This window comes from Schistocerca cancellata, chromosome 10 (genome assembly GCF_023864275.1).
Source record: "Schistocerca cancellata isolate TAMUIC-IGC-003103 chromosome 10, iqSchCanc2.1, whole genome shotgun sequence".
NCBI lineage: Eukaryota > Metazoa > Arthropoda > Insecta > Orthoptera > Acrididae > Schistocerca > Schistocerca cancellata.
In genome coordinates, this window is record NC_064635.1 from 35,227,870 (window position 1) to 35,251,451 (window position 23,582).

Below are 23,582 nucleotides of genomic sequence, written 5' to 3' on the forward strand. Positions count from 1 at the left end.
TGCACGCGGCTCATGAGCACACAGCGCTGCACGTGTGCTGCTCGCGTGCAACCGTCGACAGGGGCAGTGGCGACAGCCAGCAGGTTGCGGCAGTGTAGTACCAGGCTAAGCTGCGGACGTTGAAGCGAAGCGACCACTACGTAGTGAACGTTGTATTTCAACAACCGGAAAATGCTGAGTGAATCAAGGAAACGGAGAATTGGAGATTTACTATCTTTTAAAAAGGAATGGGAGAATCAATTTTTTCTTTGTGAGCAAAAACGTGAAAATTGGAAATGTGTAATATGTGACAGTATTCTCGCTGGTCAGCGGAAGTTTAATATTGAACGCCATTATAATAAATTTCAGTATGTTGCCGTTCTTGGTGCAATAAAAGAGGAATTTCTCAAGCGATTTGGGGATATATCTTACTTATCCCAAGGTTCTGAATAGTTCTCGAGACAATCTGCTGTTTCTGTAGATGATATTCATCCCAGTTTGCAAATAGAATTAATAGATCTACAGCGTAATTCTCGTCTGGGAGACAAGTTCCTTTTGGCAAGACGTGTAATAGATTTTTATCACGACTTTCCACAGCAAGAGTTTCCTCGTCTCCATCGTGAAGCCATGAAGATAATGTCAATGTTTGGCTCGACATACGTTTGTGAGAGATTTTTTTCTGTTATGAAAGTCTCGGTTAAGAGCAAACATCAGTAATGAAAATTTACGTAACTGTTTGTGTTTGTCTGTATGTAGAAATTTTGTTGCAGACATTAAACGTATTGTAAACTCCACCTGTGATAATTAAATAAAACGTATCGTAGGTAATAGGTACTCTTTCAAACCACGATTACTTTCAAGCACTCCTACTAACCTTATTCCTTCATTCAATAAAGCAGGCCAGGAAATAAGACGCCTTACAAAGGAAGAAGCGGTGAGACGGTATGACGGGGAGGGGAGAGAAGCGGGTGGCCAGCTTGCCCCTGTGTGCGCGCAGAACACCTGTTAACCGCACACGTGCATGTGCACCGCACACGTGCAGAATTCCTGCCCGCCCCTGGTCTACTTGGAGACCTTCTGCAGCCATTCATAGGTTTCATGTTCCCAAATAACGATGGACGTTTTGTGGATGAAAATGCTCCATGTCATCGGGCCACATTCGTTCGTGATTGCTTTCAAGAACGTCATGGACAATTCGAGCGAACGATTTGATCGTTCAGATCGCCCGATATGAACCCCATCTAACATTTATGGGACGTAATGTACAGGTCAGTTTGTGCACAAAATCCTGCACTGGGAAAACATTCGCTATTATGGACGGCTATAAAGGAAGCAGAGCCCAATACTTCTGCTGGGAACGTCCATCGACTTGTTGAGCCCATGCCACGAAGTGTTGCTACAGTATGCCGGGAAAAAGGAGGTCCGACGCAGTATTGTGCAGTACCCCATGACTTTCGTCACCTCGGTCTGTGCCTCTCTTTTATCCATGCACTAACAGTTTTTTTTTTTTTTTACCAATAGAGTATTATACGTAATTATCTGAACTGAGTGAATGCCAGTAAAATAACAGACGGGATACAGATGGAGATAAATGAAGCGGTGTAAACATGGCATAGAACACTTACCTCGCCGTGGGTCGTAGATCCCGTTGTCATAGTAGTCATAGTCATAGCTACGGCGCACAGGTGGGGGATCTGTTACTATTACGGTTTCATCTGTGGACATAAAAGATAAGTTAGTTAACCTCTCTCTCTCTCTCTCTCGCTCTGTCGATCACACACAGACACACACACACACACACACACACACACACACACACACACACACACACCAATTGCATTATTACATCTTTGAATCCCTGAAGGGAAGCGAAGTTTTCAGAGGGAAGCAGTGATGGTAATTCTGTACGTGGGAAGTAGTATGGGCTAAAGTTGTGAAAATACGCCGCTCTGGAAGTCACACTTTCTCAGCCAAGTGTTACTAAAGACATGTCTTGTGCACTATACTTTCACTGCAATGATTCCTGTTTTCTGATCTGCTTTACTTCATCCATTTCACCCAGCGCATAGGTCGGTGGTCATGCGTTTGCGGCTGGATGGTCTTGTAGGGAAAACTGGCCGTGCTGTTCAGCCCACAGAACGAGACCGTAGTCGAGGCTGTGATTACCAGCATGAGCGGTCGTCAAACTTTTTTACGAAAGAGCCAAAGCTGAAAGTGTATCGCAACACCTCAGACCGCATGAGAACAGGATTTTGCACTGCCATACGCAACGCGTTCGCTTCCCACCAAATGCCGGAAGAAACTCATTAAATCATACCTAACTGGAAGAGTGCAGAAAGTTGAAATAAGCAGTTCAAATAATATGCACAAAAAAACAGGTGATTTCTCAAACTGGGGAACAACCAAGAATGGGGTGCCGCAAGGTTCGGTCTTGGGTCCTCTGCTGTTCTTAATATATATTAATGACTTGTCATTCTGTATTCACGAAGATGCAAAGCTTGTACTTATTGTCGATGGTACAAGTATAGCTATCACACCCAACAGACAATAATTAATTGATGAAATTGTAAACGATGTTTATTCAGAAAATCATTAAGTGGTTCTCTACAAATAGGCTCTCATCAAACTTTGACAAAACACAGTATATACAATTCCACACAGTAAATGTTATGACACCATTAATAAATATAGACTTCGATCAGAAATCGGTAGCTAAGATAGAATATTCAAAATTTCTAGGTGTATGCATTGATGAGGGGTTGAACTCGAAAAAAACACACTGAAGATCTTCTGAAACGTTTGAGTTCAGCTACTTATGCTATTAGGGTCATTTCAATTTTTGGCGATATACATCTCAGTTAATATATTACCACGCCTATTTTCATTCTCTGCTTTCGTATGGCATCTTATTATGGGTTAGCTCATCATTGAGTAAAAGAGTGTTCATTGCACAAAAGCGTGTAATCAGAATAATTGCTGGAGCTCATCCAAGATCATCCTGCAGACACTTATTTAAAGAGCTATGGATCTTCACTGTAGCCTCACTATATATATATATATATATATATATATATATATATATATATATATATATATATATATATATATTCACTTATGAAATTTGTTATTAACAATCCGAACGAATTCAAAAGTAATAGCAGCGTACATGGCTACAACACTAGAAGAAAGGATGATCTTCACTACTCAAGGGTAAATCTAACTTTGGCTCAGAAGGGGGTAAATAATGCTGCCACAAAAGTCTTTGGCCACTTACCTAATAGCATCGAAAGTCTGAAGATAACCATATAGCACATAAAGGAAATTAAAAGAATTTCTGAATGCCAACTCCTTCTACTCATTAGATGAATTTTTGGATATAGTAAGTGGGTAATTTCCCCACCCCCAACCCAAAAAAAAATAAAAGAAATTAAGTGTCATATAATATTTTGTGTAATGTAATATCTTATCTTGACACTTTTTATTAACCTGACATGTTCCACATTATTACTAACTGTCGTATTCATGATCTATGAAACAAGTACTATTCTAATGTAATGTAATGTAATCTAATCTAAACTCCGTGACGATGTTCCGCCCCATTTCGGATGTCAGGTTGTATGGCTACCTCCCCGGCGGCGTATGGCGCTGTTAAATGACGCTTAGCGCCCAACGCTGAGCCATCGCCATACAGACCGTGGATTCGAACGTTGAGCGTGCCGAGTTTCTGACATCATAGCGTGGAAAAAAGGACGTGGGGGAATCTTTCCGAGCATGCAAGGCAATATCTAGCATCGTAGACACGACTTACAGTCGTGGTAGAGGCGTGCGAACATTGTAATCACAACAAATAAATATGGATTTAGCATAGCTGATTGGTCGCGAAATGAGCCTGTTCAGTTTCTTCAAGTGCCTATGGGGGATAATTTCTCTCTCCCAGCACACATATTTGAACACTAATTTTGAAACACTGTTAAACTCAAATGGAGAAAGAGACTAACGAAGCTGAACACGAATTACATGTGCAGACTTATTTTGCGACCAACCACCTGTGAAAGCAATTTTTATTTCTGTGATTACAGTGGTCACACGTCTTTACCATGACCATAAGTCACGTATCCGATATACAGCGTGTTACAAAAAGGTACGGCCAAACTTTCAGAAAACATTCCTCACACACAAAGAAAGAAAATATGTTATGTGGACATGTGTCCGGAAATGCTTACTTTCCATGTTAGAGCTCATTTTATTACTTCTCTTCAAATCACATTAATCATGGAATGGAAACACACAGCAACAGAACGCACCAGCGTGACTTCAAACACTTTGTTACAGGAAATGTTCAAAATGTCCTCCGTTTGCGAGAATACATCCATCCACCCTCCGTCGCATGGAATCCCTGATGCGCTGATGCAGCCCTGGAGAATGGCGTATTGTATCACAGCCGTCCACAATAAGAGCACGAAGAGTCTTTACATTTGGTACCGGACCTGCGTAGACAAGAGCTTTCAAATACCCCCATAAATGAAAGCTTAGGGTTGAGGTCAGGAGAGCGTGGAGGCCATGGAATTGGTCCGCCTCTACCAATCCATCGGTCACCGAATCTGTTGTTGAGAAGTGTACGAACACTTCGACTGAAATGTGCAGGGGCTCCATCGTGCATGAACCACATGTTGTGTCGTACATGTTCTAGCAGCACAGGTAGAGTATCCCGTATGAAATCACGATAACGTGCTCCATTGAGCGTAGGTGGAAGAACATGGGGCCCAATCAAGACGTCACCAACAATGCCTGCCCAAACGTTCACAGAAAATCTGTGTTGATGACGTGATTGCACAATTGCGTGCGGATTCTCGTCAGCCCAGACAAATTGATTGTGAAAATTTACAATTTGATCACGTTGGAATGAAGCCTCATCCGTAAAGAGAACATTTGCACTGAAATGAGGATTGACACATTGTTGGATGAACCATTCGCAGAAGTGTACCCGTGGAGGCCAATCAGCTGCTGATAGTGCCTGCACACGCTGAACATGGTACGGAAACAACTGGTTCTGCGTAGCAGTCTCCATACAGTGACGTGGTCAACGTTACCTTGTACAGCAGCAACTTCTCTGACGCTGACATTAGGGTTATCGTCAACTGCACGAAGAATTGCCTCGTCCTCGTCCATTACAGGTGTCCTCGTCGTTCTAGGTCTTCCCCAGTCGCGAGTCATAGGCTGGAATGTTCCGTGCTCCCTAAGACGCCGATCAATTGCTTCGAACGTCTTCCTATCGGGACACCTTCGTTCTGGAAATCTGTCTCGATACAAACTTACCGCGTCACGGCTATTGCCCCGTGCTAATCCATACATCAAATGGACATCTGCCAACTCCGCACTTGTAAATATTGCACTGACTGCAAAACCACGTTCGTGATGAACACTAACCTGTTGATGCTACGTACTGATGTGCTTGATGCTAGTACTGTAGAGCAATGAGTCGCATGTCAACACAAGCACCGAAGTCAACATTACCTTCCTTCAATTGGGCCAACTGGCGGTGAATCGAGGAAGTACAGTACCTCCTGACGAAAATAAAATGAGCTCTAACATGGAAATTAAGCGTTTACGGACACATGTCCACATAACATCTTTTCTTTATTTGTGTGTGAGGAATGTTTCCTGAAAGTTTGGCCGTACCTTTTTGTAACACCCTGTATGGAGCCACGCTCGGCGACGCAAGCAAGCAACCGACCATAGTACACGGATGTGGTTGGTGCACTATATTCCACTGTACAATTGAATATTGTTGGACGGCCGGAGTGGCCGAGCGGTTCTAGGCGCTACAGTCTGGAACCGCGCGACTGCTGCGGTCGCAGGTTCGAATCCTGCCTCGGGCATGGATGTGTGTGATGTCCTTAGGTTAGTTAGGTTTAAGTAGTTCTAAGTTCTATGGGACTGATGACCTCATAAGTTAAGTCCCATTGTGCTCAGAGCCATTTGAACCATTTTTTTTAATGTTGTTGTTGTTATTTCGTCTGGTAGTTACTGAATGATCATTTTACGATAGATGATATTTTGTAATAAGTTATTTTAGTCCGTAAAATGAAGCCAAGTGTACAAAGTATGTTTTGAAAATGGGTACATATTTTTGTATAAGTCTCGCCTCTAAAATCCATTAAATATTACCTAAGAGCGTTACCACATAACTAAAATTATTCCTTCCTCCAGAAAAAATTCGCATCTGAAAGGGTTAATACAGCTAACGTTGAAATTTTACTCCTGTCCGCTTCACAAACAGTGCGAGGTGCGGGCCATTTACAGCCGGCAACTGCCGCTGGAAAGCGCTGCGATCACGTATGCCACACCGAGGCACAGGTATCATATGTGTAGGTCGCATCGTTTCTGAGCGTTGAACTAGGCACGCTTAACGTTGACTTTCGAAACCACGGTCCGTGCGCTGACGGATGAAGCTATGCGGACATGTGTTGCTATGTCAAAGTTGCTTGTTATGGCCCACTCTGCCATTCTTTTGATTCATTTTTAGAAAAACAACGCAGATTTTAAAAATGGAAGAAATTGTACTGCTGGCGTATGGCTGATACAGTGGATCTAATCCCGCTTTCGGCTCGTAACGTTTGTTGTAACGTAAGAGTAGTTTTAAAGTTATCGGATACTTACATCGGACGCACATCTTCTGCGGATTCATGTGTGTTACCAGGAAAGCGTAGTAGCCGACCTGGACGCAGCTGCCCACCTGTAACGCGTGCAAATAGGTATTAGTGAAAAAAAAAAGCGAAACAAAAGGACAGACACCACCCTCTAAAGCGTAGTTTAACGTGGCGCCATTCTGGAACAAATGATTCAAGAAATTCTTGACGTATCAGGTTTGCCGCGCGGGATTAGGTGAGCGGTCCTGGGCGCTGCAGTCATGGACTGTGCGGCTGGTCTCGGCGGAGGTTCGAGTCCTCCCTCGGGCATGGGTGTGTGTGTTTGTCCTTACGATAATTTAGGTTAAGTAGTGTGTAAGCTTTGGGACTGATGACCTTAGCAGTTAAGTCCCATAAGATTTCACACACATTTGAACATTTTTTTGACGCTTCAGGTTTGTATTCAAACTCAAGCATTCAGCGCCTTCTTCCGCTGCCGCGACTGTGTGGTACTTTATTTGGTTGGACGAATTATGTCTCGGTCATACAGCATCTAACGAAATAAATATCGTTGTCAATGTTGTTCCACATAAAACTAACAACAGGTCTTAAGACACTATCTGACTATTGTGATAGTAACTACCCGAAGCCAAACCCATCAAGGACACGGTTCTGCGCATTCCACTTACGGAACAGAGAGGCCAGGAGGAAACTGAGCATAACCTGGGGAGGTCAACAACCAACACACTGCGATACTCCAAAATATCTGGGAGTGAAGTTGGACCGTTCCCTCACCTGCAAAGACCACAGCAGTGATATAAAAATGAAATAATGTGCTAGCAGCAATGTTATTCGAAAACTGACCGGCAACAACTGGGTAGCACATCTGAATGTCGTCCGCACATCTGCCCTTCGTTTGTGCTTCTCCGCTGCAGAATATACAGCACCTGTGTGTGGCAGAACTCCAGCCATGCCAAACAGGTAAATATTGCCCTAAATGAAACAGGACACATTGTCACAGGCTGCCTGCGGGCAAACGGTTAAAAAGATCTACTCTCTCTTGGGCGCAGCACCTCCAGATATCCGAAGGAACTGCAGCTGAAATGGAAAGATAGAAGCAGGAGGCAGACACAAAACATGCCCTCTTTGGAGATAAAGATCAGGCACCTAGACTGAAATCGAGGGAAATTAGCCTGCAGACAACACAATCAGTTCCGACAACACGTGAAACGCGTAGAATACAACTGTGGCGTAGTTCATCATCAGAGGACCCTAAAGAAGAACTTGCTGCAGGTCACCACCTCCCATAGGAGACATGGAGGGTGCTCAATAGTCTCAGTGTAGCCGGTCGCTGTGGCCGAGCGGTTCTAAGCTCTTCGGTCTGGAACCAGACGACCGCTACGTTCGCAGGTTCTAATCCTACCTTGGGCATGGATGTGTGTGATGTCCTTAGGTTAGTAGGTTTAAGGGGCTCCGGAACGCCCTATACTTGCAATGTTAAAATAACGCTTATAAATTACATCTTTCCTCACAAAGTATTTGAGGTAGGAAGTTGAACTTTTTACAGATTATTTATTGCAATATGGGCTACAACTTAACACAGGGATTTTACAAAATTTTAGTTCAGTTATTAAAGATGATTTTTTTTTCAATTGTAATGAAAATTCACAACATTTTTTTGCAAGTTTTTATTTATATATTCAAAAATATACAGTTTTTTGGAAAAAGGCTGTGTTAAATTATGCAGAAGGTACTGTGTAACATTTACTGAAAGTTTGAAACAAATATGTTTGGAAGATCCTTAGAAAACATGTAATTAGTATGAGAAAATAAAAGTTTTGGGAATCGAGCGACAAAGATTGGATTAACTTTTTAGTGCATTCCAGGTCCATAGAATGGATTATCTTCATCCTCTGCAAACTCCTCCTCCAGCTTCCTCTTGTTTCTCCTCCTGTTTACTCTTGCTTGTATTTCTAGACTCTTTACAGCCCTGTCTGCAGCCCGAAGGCGTTCCTTGTCTAAAGCACGCATCGCTCGTACCATGTTAGAACCTATCTTCATTCCCACATTTCTAAATACCTTGCACCTTACAATGTTGCCATCATTTAAAGTCGCAACAGCAACTTTACTTTTACTCATGATTATACTTCAACAAAACAGAGACTCAAGAAACAGAATTAATTACGAATATTTTCGAGATAACGACAGAGTAAATAAACAAGAAACAATCGACAATCACACCAGCGATATATATTGAACCATCACAGGTTAGCCACAACACATACTCTATCTCACATCACTAAAATGTACCTGATGAACACGGACGTTAATAATAACACCATTTGACAGCAGTTTAACAGCGCCACAGTGGGTCACGCCCATGTAGAACACATTTTAAAAAAAATTAAAAATAGTTGTAGTCTTCGGAATTGAATAAATTATATATCTAATAAAAGGTAATAGTCTGCAGATTCAGAAAACGCAAAAAAGTAAAAATTGAACTTTTCATGATTTTGAGCCTTTCCGGAGCCCCTTAAGTGGTTCTAAGTTCTAGGGGACTGATGATCTCAGATGTTCCAAGTCCCATAGTGCTCAGAGCCATTTTAACCAAGTCTCAGTGTAAGGTAAACATGAAGAAATAGGGATACATCTCGGAGGACAAGGTATGTGTTGCGAACCTCGAGACCTCGAACACCTACTCAGCTGCAGAGAACTGTGGCAGAACCTGTCTTGATGGACGATCTGGTTGTCGTCAATGATAAGGCAGTTCATACAGCGGAACTCTGAACATCACGTGGAAATAAGCATGCGTATGCTGAATGAGATATTCACTCTGCAGCGGAGTGTGTACTGATATCAAACTTCCTGGAAGATTAAAACTGTGTGCCGGACCGAGAATCGAACTCCGGACCTTTGCCTTTCGCGGGCAAGTGCTCTACCAACTGAGCTACCAAAGCACGAGTCACGACCCGTCGCCACAATTTTACTTCCTCCAGTATCTCGTCTTCTACTTTCCAGGCTTCGTGTATCTTCGTTACGAAAGCATCTACAACACTAGCACCGACGATTTACCCGCTTCCAGTTCACTTATCTCCGACATAAAGCACTCACAAATACGCAGAACAGCGCCCTGACCACGAATGGCACAGCGTATTGACAACACTGCACAGCTGCCGTTTGTGATCCAATACAACAGTGCAACGTGCAGGCTTGACTGGCATCTGGTTGGTTGGTTGGTTGGTTGGTTGGGGAAGGAGACCAGACAGCGTGGTCATCGGTCTCATCGAATTAGGGAAGGATGGGGAAGGAAGTCGGCCATGCCCTTTCAGAGGAACCATCCCGGCATTTGCCTGGAGTGATTTAGGGAAATCACGGAAAACCTAAATCAGGATGGCCGGACGCGGGATTGAACCGTCGTCCTCCCGAATGCGAGTCCAGTGTCTAACCACTACGCCACCACGCTCGGTACTGGCATCTGCATTTATGTTCAAGCATGTATTTCTCGCCAACCTTTTGTCCAACTCCTGCGACTTGCAAGCGCCCCACGTTCCCTTACTCTTAAACCTGCTATGGTGAGTATAATTGATTTCCTCTTTATATAGTTTGGTGATCTACACTATGTGATCAAAACTATCCGGACACCTGGCTGAAAATGAGTTAAAAGTTCGTGGCGCCCTCCATTGGTTACGCTGGAATTCAGTATCGTGTTGCCCCACCCTTAGCCTTGATGACAGCTTCCACTCTCGCTGGCATACGAACAATCAGACGCTCGAAGGTTTCTTGGGGAATGGCAGCCCATTCTTCACGGAGTCCTGCACTGAGGAGAGATGTCGATGTCGGTCGGTGAGGCCTGGCACCAAGTCGGCGCTCCATAACATTCCAAATGTGTTCTGTAGGATTCAGGGCAGGACTCTGTGCAGGCCAGTCCATTACAGGGATGTTATTGTCGTGTAACCACTCCGCCACTAGCCGTGCATTACGAACAGGTGCTCGATCGTGTTGTAAGATGCAATCGTCATCCATGAATTTATCTTCATCAGTGGGAAGCAAGAAGGTGCTTAAAACATCAGTGTAGCCCTATGCTGCGATAGTGCCATACGAAACAACTAGGGGCGCAAGAACCCTCAATGAAAAACACGACCACACCATAACACCACCACCTCCGAATTTTACTGTTGGCACTACACGCGCTGGCAGATGATGTTCACAGGGCTTTCGCGATACCCACACCCTGCCATCGGATCTCTACAGTGTGCACCGTGATTCGACATTCCACACAACGTTTTTCCACTGCTCAGTCGTCCAATGTTTACGCTCCTTACACCATGCGAGGCGTCGTTTGGCATTTACCGGCGTGATGTGTAGCTTATGAGCAGCCACTCGACCAGTTCAAGTTTTATCACCTCCCGCCTAATTGTCATAGTACTTGCAGTGCAACCTGATGCAGTTCGGAATTCTTGTCTGATGGCCTGGATAGATGTCTGCCTATTACACATTACGACTCTCTTCAAGTGTCTGCGGTCCTTGTCAGTCAGCAGACGAGGTCGGCCTGTACGCTTTTGTGCTGTACGTGTCCCTTCACGTTTCCACTTCACTATCACATCGGAAACATTTGAGCTAGGGATACTTAGGAGTGTGGAAATCTCGCCTACAGACGTATGACACAAGTGACATCCAATCACCTGACCACGTCAAAAGTCCGTGAGTTCCGGGAACGCCCCATTCTGCTCTTTCACGATGTCTAATGACTACTGAGGTCGCTGATATGGAGTTCCTGACAGTAGGTCCCAGCACAATGCACCTAATATGAAAAACGCATGTTTTTGGGGTTGTCCGGATACTTTTGATCACATGATATACTTTGGGATCTAACAATGCCCAGATCATGTTAATGAAATACTTTTAACTGAAACAATATTTACGAATGAAGAATGCAGCTTCCATTAAGACATAAATAAAAGTACACACTGTCTATTACTTTATGCCACAATTAAACATAGAGAGAAGTCACACGGAAGTGGCACGTTTGACCTCTACTTTTACGGTATTTTCTGCAAAGCATTGTTGGCGTCAGCTATAATATGTACGCTGTAGAACTTCGTTGTATTGTACAATAATCACTTATGTAATGATATTTATACTCTTCCATACTAATATTAATTATGAATAAAAACTAAGCTCCGCCAGTACAGGCCGTGAAGTCCCAACGGTACCGACCTTCTACCGTATCATCCTCAACCTACAAGCGTCACCGGATGTGGATAGGGAGGGGCACGTGGTTAGCACACCGCCCTCCCTTCCGTATGTCAGGTTACGAGACCGGAGCCGCCACTCCTCAATCAAGCAGGAGGATGCTAAGTTCACCCAACCTGGATATGATGTGACGTCATTATGACGTATATACGCTGTAGTCGATTAACACACCTATCGACTTTTACGAACGTTCGAGATTCTAAACTGTCGCCAGCTAGTTGTTTGTTTTGACACGTGCGATTCTGAAAACAGCTCAGTGTGGCAGCGTATATGTATTTCTCCAAAATAAAAGTAAAAGAGCTGGATATTAATAGAAATATTCCTGACCGTGGCCTTGAAAACACCACGGACTACACGTTTCGTAAAAAAGTGAAGTCTTCTTATGTCCTGACCAGATTAGATTGTGTGATTGTTGTATTGAACGCTTACGCCGAAAATAATATTTATTTATTATCAACATTTTAGTATGGTTTCATACAATTGGTCTTGTCAGTACATATTAGATTGTAGCACCGTACTCTTCCTGACTTTTTTTCTTAATTTATATTGCTGAAAGAGAACTCGTGCAAGTTCGTTAGCAAAGTAATTTATATGTCCATCCCAAGATAGTCTTTCATCAACCATAATTCCAAGTAATTTTACACTCGGACCGCAGAGACAGGTACCTTAGTGTCCAGTAATGACTGGTGTGTAGAATGATTGAATTTCGAACTTAAAAGAAAAATATGAGGCATTGTTGAAGAAAAATCGTCGACCGGAGATGAAATACGAGGGGAAGTGGATTTCTCAATGTAATCTTAACCAAAGGTTAGTGTCTAGTACTGATTGACGTATGAAATGATTGAATGCAGTGTCAAAGCATTCCATGGTGGTATGATAAACCAGACGTACTGTATATTATGTCATGTATACAACCACAATAGTTTTAGCATGTACCTGGCCATGTCAATGTGGTTTATGTCAGCAGTACAATTTGCTAAGACAAGATAATGCAAAATACGAATTGCATCACAACATGAGTGCATACCTTAAACTATGCAGAAGTCTCGTTACGTTTGCTGGATGCAGCTTGCAGAAGATGGCACCAGTAAAGGTCTCTTACTCGGAGAACCAATGTGTTTGGTCATCATATACTCAGTTCAGCTTTGGAGTCTACTGTTCACAAACGAATGGCGCAGAGCACAGCGCTACCCTGTCACAACCTCTCGAAAGTTCACAAAAGTCGAATAGTTGATATACGGTTTCTACCGTTTTCGATGTATCGTGTATACATCATAATGACGTCACATCGTATCCAAGTCCGGTGAACTTAGCATCCTCCAATCAAGCAGCTCCTCAGTTTGCATCACAAGGGCCGAGTGCACCCCGCTTGCCAACAGCGCTCGGCAGACCAGATGGCCACCCATCCAAGTGCAAGCCCAGCCCGACAGCGCTTAACTTCGGAGATCTAATGGAAACCTGTGCTACCACTGCAGCACGGCCATTGGCTAATTATGCACAGGCGGCAGCCAGATGAAAACGAGACAGATGAAAAAATAGTTATGTGTTTACTATTCTAGAAGAAATCGTCAATCGCCAAACAGCTGTTTGTTTTCACAAGTTATTTTATTTAGACGACCAGTTTCGGCATCTCATTAATGCCGTCCTCAGGCCAGAATGCACTCCATGTGTAAACAATCTGCTATATCGATACTCTGCTGAAGTGGAGCCATCAACATCTAGATTCCGTAAATTCGTTTTTAGAGTATTTGCTTCGAAGACTTGACAAGTCTTCGAAGTAAACACCCCAAGAAGGAATTCACGGTATTCAGAGTAGCTGCACTTTAATTACAACCACCCGTAAGAACACGTGTTCCTGCCTTACCAACCTCTACGCCACGCCACATCCGGTCTGTCTCGTCTCGTTTCGTTTGAAAGCTCCTTATACTTATCGACTGGGAACCACTTTTTTAACCGATGTAATGATATCGGTTAGTGTATGCTATACCCAAAAGCTCACATTAATTATTGTGACATGTACTATTCCGTATACAAAATGGCTCTGAGCACTATGGGACTTATCATCTGTGGTCATCAGTCCCCTAGAACTTAGAACTACTTAAACCTAACTAATCTAAGGACATCACACACATCCATGCCCGAGGCATGATTCGAACCTGCGACCGTAGCGGTCGTGCGGTTGCAGACTGTAGCGCCTTTAACCGCTCGGCCACTCCGGCCGGCTATTCCGTATACATTTTTGGTAATGTATAGATTACATGAATACTCTCTTTCAAACTCTATAGGTGGCAGGGGTAAAATACAGGGAGAGAAAGGCTATTTACAATTTGTACAGAAACCAGATGGCAGTTATAAGAGGCGAGGGGCATGAAAGGGAAGGAGTGGTTGGGAAGGGAGTGAGACAGGGTTGTAGCCCACCCCAGATGTTATTCAATCTGTATATTGCTCAAGCAGTCAAGGAACAAAAAAAAAAAATTCGGAGTAGGAATTAAATACCATGGAGAAGAAACAAAAACTTTGATGTTCGCCGATGACACTGTAATTCTGTCAGAGACAGCAAAGGACCTGGAGGAGCAGCTGAACACAATGGACAGTGTCTTGAAAGGAGCATATAAGATGAGCATCATGAAAAGCAAAACGAAGATAATGAAATGTAGTCGAATTAAATCGGGTGATGCTGAGGGAATTAGGTTAGGAAATGAGACGCTTAAAGTAGTAGATGAGTTTTGCTATTTAGGGAGCAAGATAACTGACGATGGTCGAAGTAGTGAGGATATAAAATGTAGACGCAATGGCAAGGAAAGCGTTTCTGAAGAAGAGAAATTTGTTAACATCGAGTATAGGTTTAAGTGTCAGTAAGTCGTTTCTGAAAGTATTTGTATGGAGTGTAGCCATGTATGGAAGTGAAACGTGGACGACTAATAGTTTGGACAAGAAGAGAATAGAAGCTTTAGAAATGTGGTGCTACAGAATGCTGAAGGTTAGATGGGTAGATCACATAACTAATGAGGAGATATTGAATAGGAGAGAAGAGAAATTTGCGGTACAACTTGACTAGAAGAAGGGATTGGTTGGTAGGGCATATTCTGAGGCATCAAGGGATCACCAATTTAGTACTGGAGGGCAGCGTGGAGTCTAAACATCGTAGAGGGAGACCAAGAGATGAATACACTAAGTAGATTCAGAAGGATGTATGTTGCAGTGGTTACTGGGAGATGAGGAAGCTTGCACAGGATAGAGTAGCATGGAGAGCTGCATCGAACCAGTCTCTGGACTGAAGACCGCAACAACAACAACATTGATTACATGTTGTCGCCTGACCGGAACAAGTTGTTTGTAAACACATACCCATTACAACATCGCCCGGTGGTTCAGTGATGCCGTCCTTTAAGTACATTAAGGTCTTGCGGCATTGTTTACAAAAACTAAGGGGATATGCTTACCAATAGGAAGACGGCGGTGACGAAGCTGCCCGTCTTGAGAGTGCAGCAGAAGCAGCCCATGGAGAACTTTGGAACGAGGCCCATCGTGCTCGACTGTGCTGCCTGGAACAGGAGACGGGCGATAAGGGCCGAGGGTCAGCGTGCACCGGTCCGTCGACGACGGGGTCGCTAGAGACGGAGTGCGAGCCCGTGTGGAAACGTTGTCACCCGTGTCCTTTTGCAAGATATCGTCTCTGCATTTGTGTCATGCGATACAGGGAAACTATCTGTTGTATTCACTAAAAGCACTTCACGTGGAACACATAAATGTAACAGGAAGAGGACCTTCAGCGCCGAGTGTAATTGCTGGTATGAGGTAACTTCTTTGCATATAGCAACTCTACAGTTTTATCACAGAGCCAAATATTTTATTTTATTTATTTTATGTATTTATTTATTTAACCTGATCAGCTTAGGGCCATCAGGCCCTCTCTTACATCGGACCAGTGTTCCACACATGCAGCATTTCACACATCAGAGTTACATCATGACATTAGTTTAAATAAGAAAATTAGATTACTCTAGTGACAGTATGAATAAAGAGTAATGACTAAGACCTAATAAAGTAAGTGCTGGCAGTATTTTTACAACAGGTGCTATACATACAAATTATGATAAAAGCAATAATAGTAACAGTAAAAAAAGTCAAATAATAATGATAAACATGAGAAAAATTGGCAATAGTAATGAAGATTTGTGCAGATGTGCAATAATATCTTGGTGTGTAAAGTAGATGTTTACTAGATAATATTCTTCTCGGGTGTGCAGCCGGATCATGACACAATATTTCCGCGATCCAACTGGCCGCCATCTTCAGGTGAGAGTTTACTAGTATAGCGAGTTTTGGAGAAGCGAGATTTAAGGAGGGGGAAAGAGGGAAGTAATGAAGTGATGTGTATTCATGTACAGAGCAAGGCATTACTGTTGCTTTAGTACACTCCTGGAAATTGAAATAAGAACACCGTGAATTCATTGTCCCAGGAAGGGGAAACTTTATTGACACATTCCTGGGGTCAGATACATCACATGATCACACTGACAGAACCACAGGAACATAGACACAGGCAACAGAGCATGCACAATGTCGGCACTAGTACAGTGTATATCCACCTTTCGCAGCAATGCAGGCTGCTATTCTCCCATGGAGACGATCGTAGAGATGCTGGATGTAGTCCTGTGGAACGGCTTGCCATGCCATTTCCACCTGGCGCCTCAGCTGGACCAGCGTTCGTGCTGGACGTGCAGACCGCGTGAGACGACGCTTCATCCAGTCCCAAACATGCTCAATGGGGGACAGATCCGGAGATCTTGCTGGCCAGGGTAGTTGACTTACACCTTCTAGAGCACGTTGGGTGGCACGGGATACATGCGGACGTGCATTGTCCTGTTGGAACAGCAAGTTCCCTTGCCGGTCTAGGAATGGTAGAACGATGGGTTCGATGACGGTTTGGATGTACCGTGCACTGTTCAGTGTCCCCTCGACGATCACCAGTGGTGTACGGCCAGTGTAGGAGATCGCTCCCCACACCATGATGCCGGATGTTGGCCCTGTGTGCCTCGGTCGTATGCAGTTCTGATTGTGGCGCTCACCTGCACGGCGCCAAACACGCATACGACCATCATTGGCACCAAGGCAGAAGCGACTCTCATCGCTGAAGACGACACGTCTCCATTCGTCCCTCCATTCACGCCTGTCGCGACACCACTGGAGGCGGGCTGCACGATGTTGGGGCGTGAGCGGAAGACGGCCTAACGGTGTGCGGGACCGTAGCCCAGCTTCATGGAGACGGTTGCGAATGGTCCTCGCCGATACCCCAGGAGCAACAGTGTCCCTAATTTGCTGGGAAGTGGCGGTGCGGTCCCCTACGGCACTGCGTAGGATCCTAAGGTCTTGGCGTGCATCCGTGCGTCGCTGCGGTCCGGTCCCAGGTCGACCACTGGCGACAACATCGATGTACTGTGGAGACCTCACGCCCCACGTGTTGAGCAATTCGGCGGTACGTCCACCCGGCCTCCCGCATGCCCACTATACGCCCTCGCTCAAAGTCCGTCAACTGCACATACGGTTCACGTCCACGCTGTCGCGGCATGCTACCAGTGTTAAAGACTGCGATGGAGCTCCGTATGCCACGGCAAACTGGCTGACACTGACGGCGGCGGTGCACAAATGCTGCGCAGCTAGCGCCATTCGACGGCCAACACCGCGGTTCCTGGTGTGTCCGCTGTGCCGTGCGTGTGATCATTGCTTGTACAGCCCTCTCGCAGTGTCCGGAGCAAGTATGGTGGGTCTGACACACCGGTGTCAATGTGTTTTTTTTCCATTTCCAGGAGTGTAGATACGTCATTAACTGTTTTTTGAAGCCGGAAATGTTTTTAAGTTCTCTAACATAACGAGGGAGGTTATTCCAGAGTCGGGTTCCCGCTACTGTAAAGGACTTGGAGAAGGCGATTGAGCGATGCAGTGGAACAGAGAGGATTTTATTATGATGGGAACGTGTGTTTCTGTCATGTTGTTCCGACATAAGCGTTAAGGACGAGGAGAGATATGAGGGACAGTGTACATTTATGAGGCAGTAGATGAGACAGAGTGTATGGAAATCTCTGCGTTTGTCTGCACGCAGCCAGGACAATTTTGCATATGCTGGTGAAATGTGATCAAAAAGTCGAACGTCACAGATATATCGGACGCAGGCATTCATGACCCGTTCCAGACGTCGCGAAGTTTCCTGAGAGAGGCCTTGTAGGATAATATCGCTGAAGTCAATGATTGGGAGTATAGGCGTTTGTACTAATTTCTTTTTCAAATCGAAAGCGAAGAGTTTTTTTATATTTTTCTAGGACATCAATGGACGCTGATTCTTTCTTGCACACTGCAGTTACGTGCTCTGTCCAATTTAGATTTTCATCTACTATTACTCCCAAACTCTTTGCTGAGGGAGAGAAGTTAATATTTGTTCCATTTAGGATAAGAGATGGTACGGATTCCCGATGTTTTGGGCTAATGAGCTTAGAGTGACCAACAATTACCGCTTGGGTTAGGCAACAGCTATGGCAAAAGAAGATGAAAACACAGATTAGCAACAATTTACAGTTGATACCTCACAACAACGGTCCGTGCGGCTTCCCTCGTTGCAGGTTCAAAAAAATGGCTCTGAGCACTATGGGACTTAACATCTGAGGTCATCAGTCCCCTAGAACTTAGAACTACTTAAACCTAACTAACCTAAGGACATCACACACATCCATGCCCGAGGCAGGATTCGAACCTGCGACCGTAGCAGTCGCGCGGTTCCGGACTGTGCGCCTAGAACCGCGAGACCACCACGGCCGGCGCTTGCAGGTTCGAGTCATGGGTGTGTGTTTCGTCCTTAGCGTAAATTAGCTTAAGTTAGATTAAGTAGTGTGTAGCCTTAGGGACCGATGACCTCAGCAGTTTGGTCCCATAAGACCTTACCACAAATTTCTAAAAAAAACAAAGGTTGGGCTAACTTTTAGGAAAAATCCGTGGAAGATGGGCCCACATATTTCGCTATTTGTCATTTCATTCAATACACTGTATTGCATAACTACAATTATTATGATCACAAATTAGAAACCTTGTCAGCCGGCCGGTGTGGCCGTGCGGTTCTAGGCGCTTCAGTCTGGAACCGCGTGACCGCTACGGTCGCAGTTTCGAATCCTGCCTCGGGCATGGATGTGTGTAATGTCCTTAGGTTACTTAGGTTTAATTAGTTCTAAGTTCTAGGCGACTGATGACCTCAGAAGTTGAGTCCCATAGTGCTCAGAGCCATTTTTTAAATAAAATACACAACATCTGCGACGAAATAATTCAAGATAGAAGAAAATGTAGCTCCATAATTCACAGAGCAAAACTTGATGAACAGCCGACCTGATAAAATTCAGACGTGAATGTAAAAAGAAGTACAGTGGATGAGTGAAGAGATACTGGGGGGAAAGGAAGAATACAGTGTTGCGTAAGTTCATTTCCGCTCCAAAGCGACCAGTCTTATCATTTTAGGCGGTAACCAGTGTTTCGTCCATCTTAGATGGCATTTGAAAAGCGTGCTTGAAGCAACAGAGGTTGAATACCGTATGTAATAATTTATTACTTGAAGATAGCTTAATAATTGCATTGTTCACATTACCACTTTCGGTAAGTGATTGCCCTCTTCAGTTGTGATGAATCCCCTAACAGCTTCATCATGATACGTAAGAATTCCAGTCATGCACTTTGAACATCATGAAGTCGTCTGAAACATGTCATTGAGTCCCAACGTCATGTCATCACATGGTAAAATAGAATGACTGTGTGACATGATCTACATAATGTGTTTACCTCACTACAAAACTTTTTTTTTAATGTGCTGCACTTTGTTGCAAATGGTAACTTAACTCATAATAAAGTTTTGTTTATGGATACACTTCCACATGTCTAAGCGGATTTCTTACTGTATCTAGCACAGTTTCATAGAAATACTTTTTTTGTAATCCAGGAAAGACTTTAGACTCCTTTATCATCCATTGATATAGAAGGTCTATACAAGGGCGATGTACTTGAGGACAATATTATGGAAATGGAAGAGGATGTAGATGAAGATGAAATGGGAGATAAGATACTGCGTGAAGATTTTGACAGAGCAATGAAACACCTAAGTCGAAACAAGGCCCCGGGAGTAGACAACATTCCATTTGAACTACTGACGGCCTTGGGAAAGCCAGTCCTGACAAAACTCTACCATCTGGTGAGCAAGATGTATGAGACAGGCGAAATACCATCAGACTTCAAGAAGAATATAGTAATTCCAATCCCAAAGAAAGCAGGTGTTGACAGATGTGACAGTTACCGAACTACCAGTTTAATAAGTCACAGCTCCAAAATACTAAGACGAATTCTTTATAGACGAATGAAAAATCTGGTAGAAGCCGACCTCGGGGAAGATCAGTTTGGATTCCGTAGAAATGTTGGAACACGTGAGGCAATACTGACCTTACGACTTATCTTAGAAGAAAGATTAAGGAAAGGCAAACCTACGTTTCTAGCATTTGTAGACTTAGAGAAAGCTCTTGACAATGTTGTTTGAAATACTCTGAAGGTGGCAGGGGTAAAATACAGGGAGTGAAAGGCTATTTACAATTTGTACATAACCCAGATGTCAATTATAAGAGTCGAGGGGCATGAAAGGGAAGCAGCGGTTGGGAAGGGAGTGCGACAGGGTTGTAGCCTCTCCCCGATGTTGTTCAACCTGTATATTGAGCAAGCAGTAAAGGAAACAAAAGAGAAATTCGGAGTAGGTGTTAAAATCCATGGAGAAGAAATAAAAACTTCGAGGTTCGCCGATGAGATTGTAATTGTGTCAGAGACAGCAAAGAACTTGGAAGAGCAGTTGAACGGAATGGGCAGGTTCTTGAAAGGAGGATATAAAATGAACATCAACAAAAGCAAAACGAGGATAATGGAACGTAGTCGAATTAAATCGGGTGATTCTGAGGGAATTAGATTAGGAAATGAGACACTTAAATTCGTAAATGAGTTTTACTATTTGGGGAGCAAAATAACTGATGATGGTCGAAGTAGAGAGGATATAAAATGTAGACTGGCAATGGCAAGGAAAGCGTTTCCGAAGAAGAGAAATTTGTTAACATCGAGTATAGATTTAAGTGTCAGGAAGTCGTTTCTGAAAGTATTTGTATGGAGTGTAGCCATGTATGGAAATGAAACATGGACCATAAATAGTTTTGACAGGAAGCGAATAGAAGCTTTCGAAATGTGATGCTACAGAATAATGCTCAAGATTGGATGGGTAGATCGCATAACCAATGAGGAGGTACTGAAGAGAATTGGGGAGAAGAGGAGTTTGTGGCACAACTTGACTATAAGAAGGGATCGGTTAGTAGGACATGTTCTGAGGCATCAAGGGATCACAAATGTAGCATTGGAGGGCAGCGTGGAGGGTAAAAATCGTAGAGGGAGACCAAGAGATGAATAGACTAAGCAGATTGAGAAGGATGTAGGTTGCAGTAGGTACTGGGAGATGAAGAAGCTTGCACAGGATAGAGTAGCACGGAGAGCTGCATCAAACCAGTCTCAGAACTGAAGACCACAACAACAACAACAACAACATCCATTGACATATTTTAGACGATTTCGTGATGTTGAAAACGCATAAATGAAATTCCTGTATATCGTGACTAAGCTGTTATGAATTAATTAATCTGAAGATGGTAATTGCTGAAATGTGTAATGTAAACATAGTAATTTTAACCGTTCATTACCTAATTAAATTGTTATATACACATTTAAACGGTCGCATACTACCTTTTGGTGGTATGTCAATTCTTAAAAGGTAGCTGAATGCTGTAATACATCGAAAAGCGAATATCAAGTGGCTGATGACACTCATGACAATGATGATGATGATGGTGATGATAATTATGACCATGACGACGAGTCGTTGTAGCCTACCTTTTTAGCCGTGGGTGAGCAGGCAGCGTGTGATGAGAAGTCTGTCTCGCTAAGACTGGAACCGGCTTGCCTAGCTGTCCGACCACACGACTTCCTATGACGCACGCTGTCATCCGCTTCCTGGATCTTGTGACGTACTGTTTATTTCGTTCCTCCTTCTCATCATCTACACCAGCTGCACTACGTTTCTCGACGTGGTTTCATTCGCCAGCGTGCGAAAATGTCCGTCTGTATTCAGAAATGTCGTAATTAATAGATACCAGTACCCCAACTCCCGTGCGCCCAGCTCGATTGTTTAAGGCGAAGTTCATGTTAAACACACGGTATTTACAAAAATGCATCAAATCCACAATTCTGAAGGTACGGCAATGAAATTTTGTACCATACTTAACACGAAATTAGCACATTTACAGTTGAGTTCCTTGGATTATATATATTTAACTTCCAGTTTTAAACAGGACTGTTTCTCAGCAACAGTATATTGGCTTCAACATAGAAATCACACAGCCAACCGGTTGCAAATAACTGATTGGTGAATTGATCCAGATTTCAACACCTCTAATGATGTCTTCATCAGAATGAAATTTTGAGAAACCGTAAAATTACATTGCGAGAAAGCAATGGTCAGACTTAAGAGCAGATACGCTCAAGTCAAAATATAGAATAAAACACGTTCCAGACTTTGGCACGTATGCCTAGATTTGAACAACAAGCTAGACTGCTCTTGACTCCAACTATTGCTTTCCCGCTATGTAATTTTTGCGGTTTCTCGGAACTTCATTCTGATGAAGACATCGTTAAAGGTGTCGAAACCTAGGTCAGTGTACCAAACGGCTATTTTCGACCGGTTGGTTGTATATTGAACTCCTTTTTATGGAATTAAAAAAATTTCTCTTCAAAAAATAGTATACGTAGCTTTTTTCTCACAAACTGTTCAAGATATTTCTACAATATTTTCTGTGTTTCATCTCTTTGCATGTAGTGAGCTTCACACATGAGGTGTTGTAAATATATCGAATAGGAGAATTTTAATATTTTTTTAAAAATTATAACTGCGTAATTACTATATAAAACTTACGCACAATTCCAATCACTTTGTCCTATATTTCAGCATACACTCAGAATTTCTAAATTTACTGATAAGACATTTATTGCGCTTACAAAAATAAGTGTACAAAATTTCGTAATTCTAGTCTTCATAGATTATGAGAAAAAGGTACATAAACTTTGCAAACTATAATTTTCAGGAAATGCAATTTTAAACTCAACCAGGTTTTGGGAAAAGGGTACATAAACTTTAAAAATATAATTTTCAGGAAATGCAATGTAAAGTTCAACCTAAGGTTTTTTGTTATGTCACTTCTGCATATGGCTGCAGATTATTACTCAGGATCCTCTTTCCTTTCAAGGCTGGTTTCTTGTTTTCAGCCTTCTTTCCTTTACCAGGTCTTCAACTAACTTTTCAACTGCAGATAGGCGCTGTAAACCTATTTTGCACGCAATGTCTTGAGTGAAATTTCGTATCTTGAAGCCCCATTCTCTCCAATTCCTTCATCCTCCCTACGTCTCATCATTAATCACAAGAAATGCATCTAAAGTTGCGATTTTGACAACTGTAGAAGATGAAAATGTGGTTTTAGGGCATCATTTCCATATGAGTGAACTTACAGACTCATTTGGGTTATGGGATTTGCCATGAACACACGTTTTTAGAAGTTCAGGATCGGCCAGAAATCATTACGTGGGTTTGACAACATCCAGGATGCAATCTGGAAG

The 23,582-nt window shown here is 43.2% G+C and overlaps 1 protein-coding gene across 1 annotated transcript in view; it reads right to left on the bottom strand.

The window, feature by feature from the left end:
• The window catches only part of LOC126106834 (uncharacterized), an 85,502-nt gene extending 63,623 nt beyond the window's left edge, over nt 1–21,879 (bottom strand). Inside the window, exons 1-4 of the mRNA XM_049913232.1 lie at nt 21,807–21,879; nt 15,305–15,406; nt 6,640–6,715; nt 1,605–1,694 (exon numbers count right to left, since the gene is read on the bottom strand). Of these exons, the coding sequence (XP_049769189.1) occupies nt 1,605–1,694; nt 6,640–6,715; nt 15,305–15,388 (250 nt within the window). The 5' untranslated portion in view covers nt 15,389–15,406; nt 21,807–21,879. The remainder of the gene's footprint in view (nt 1–1,604; nt 1,695–6,639; nt 6,716–15,304; nt 15,407–21,806) is intronic.
• Between the last annotated feature and the right edge of the window lie 1,703 nt (nt 21,880–23,582).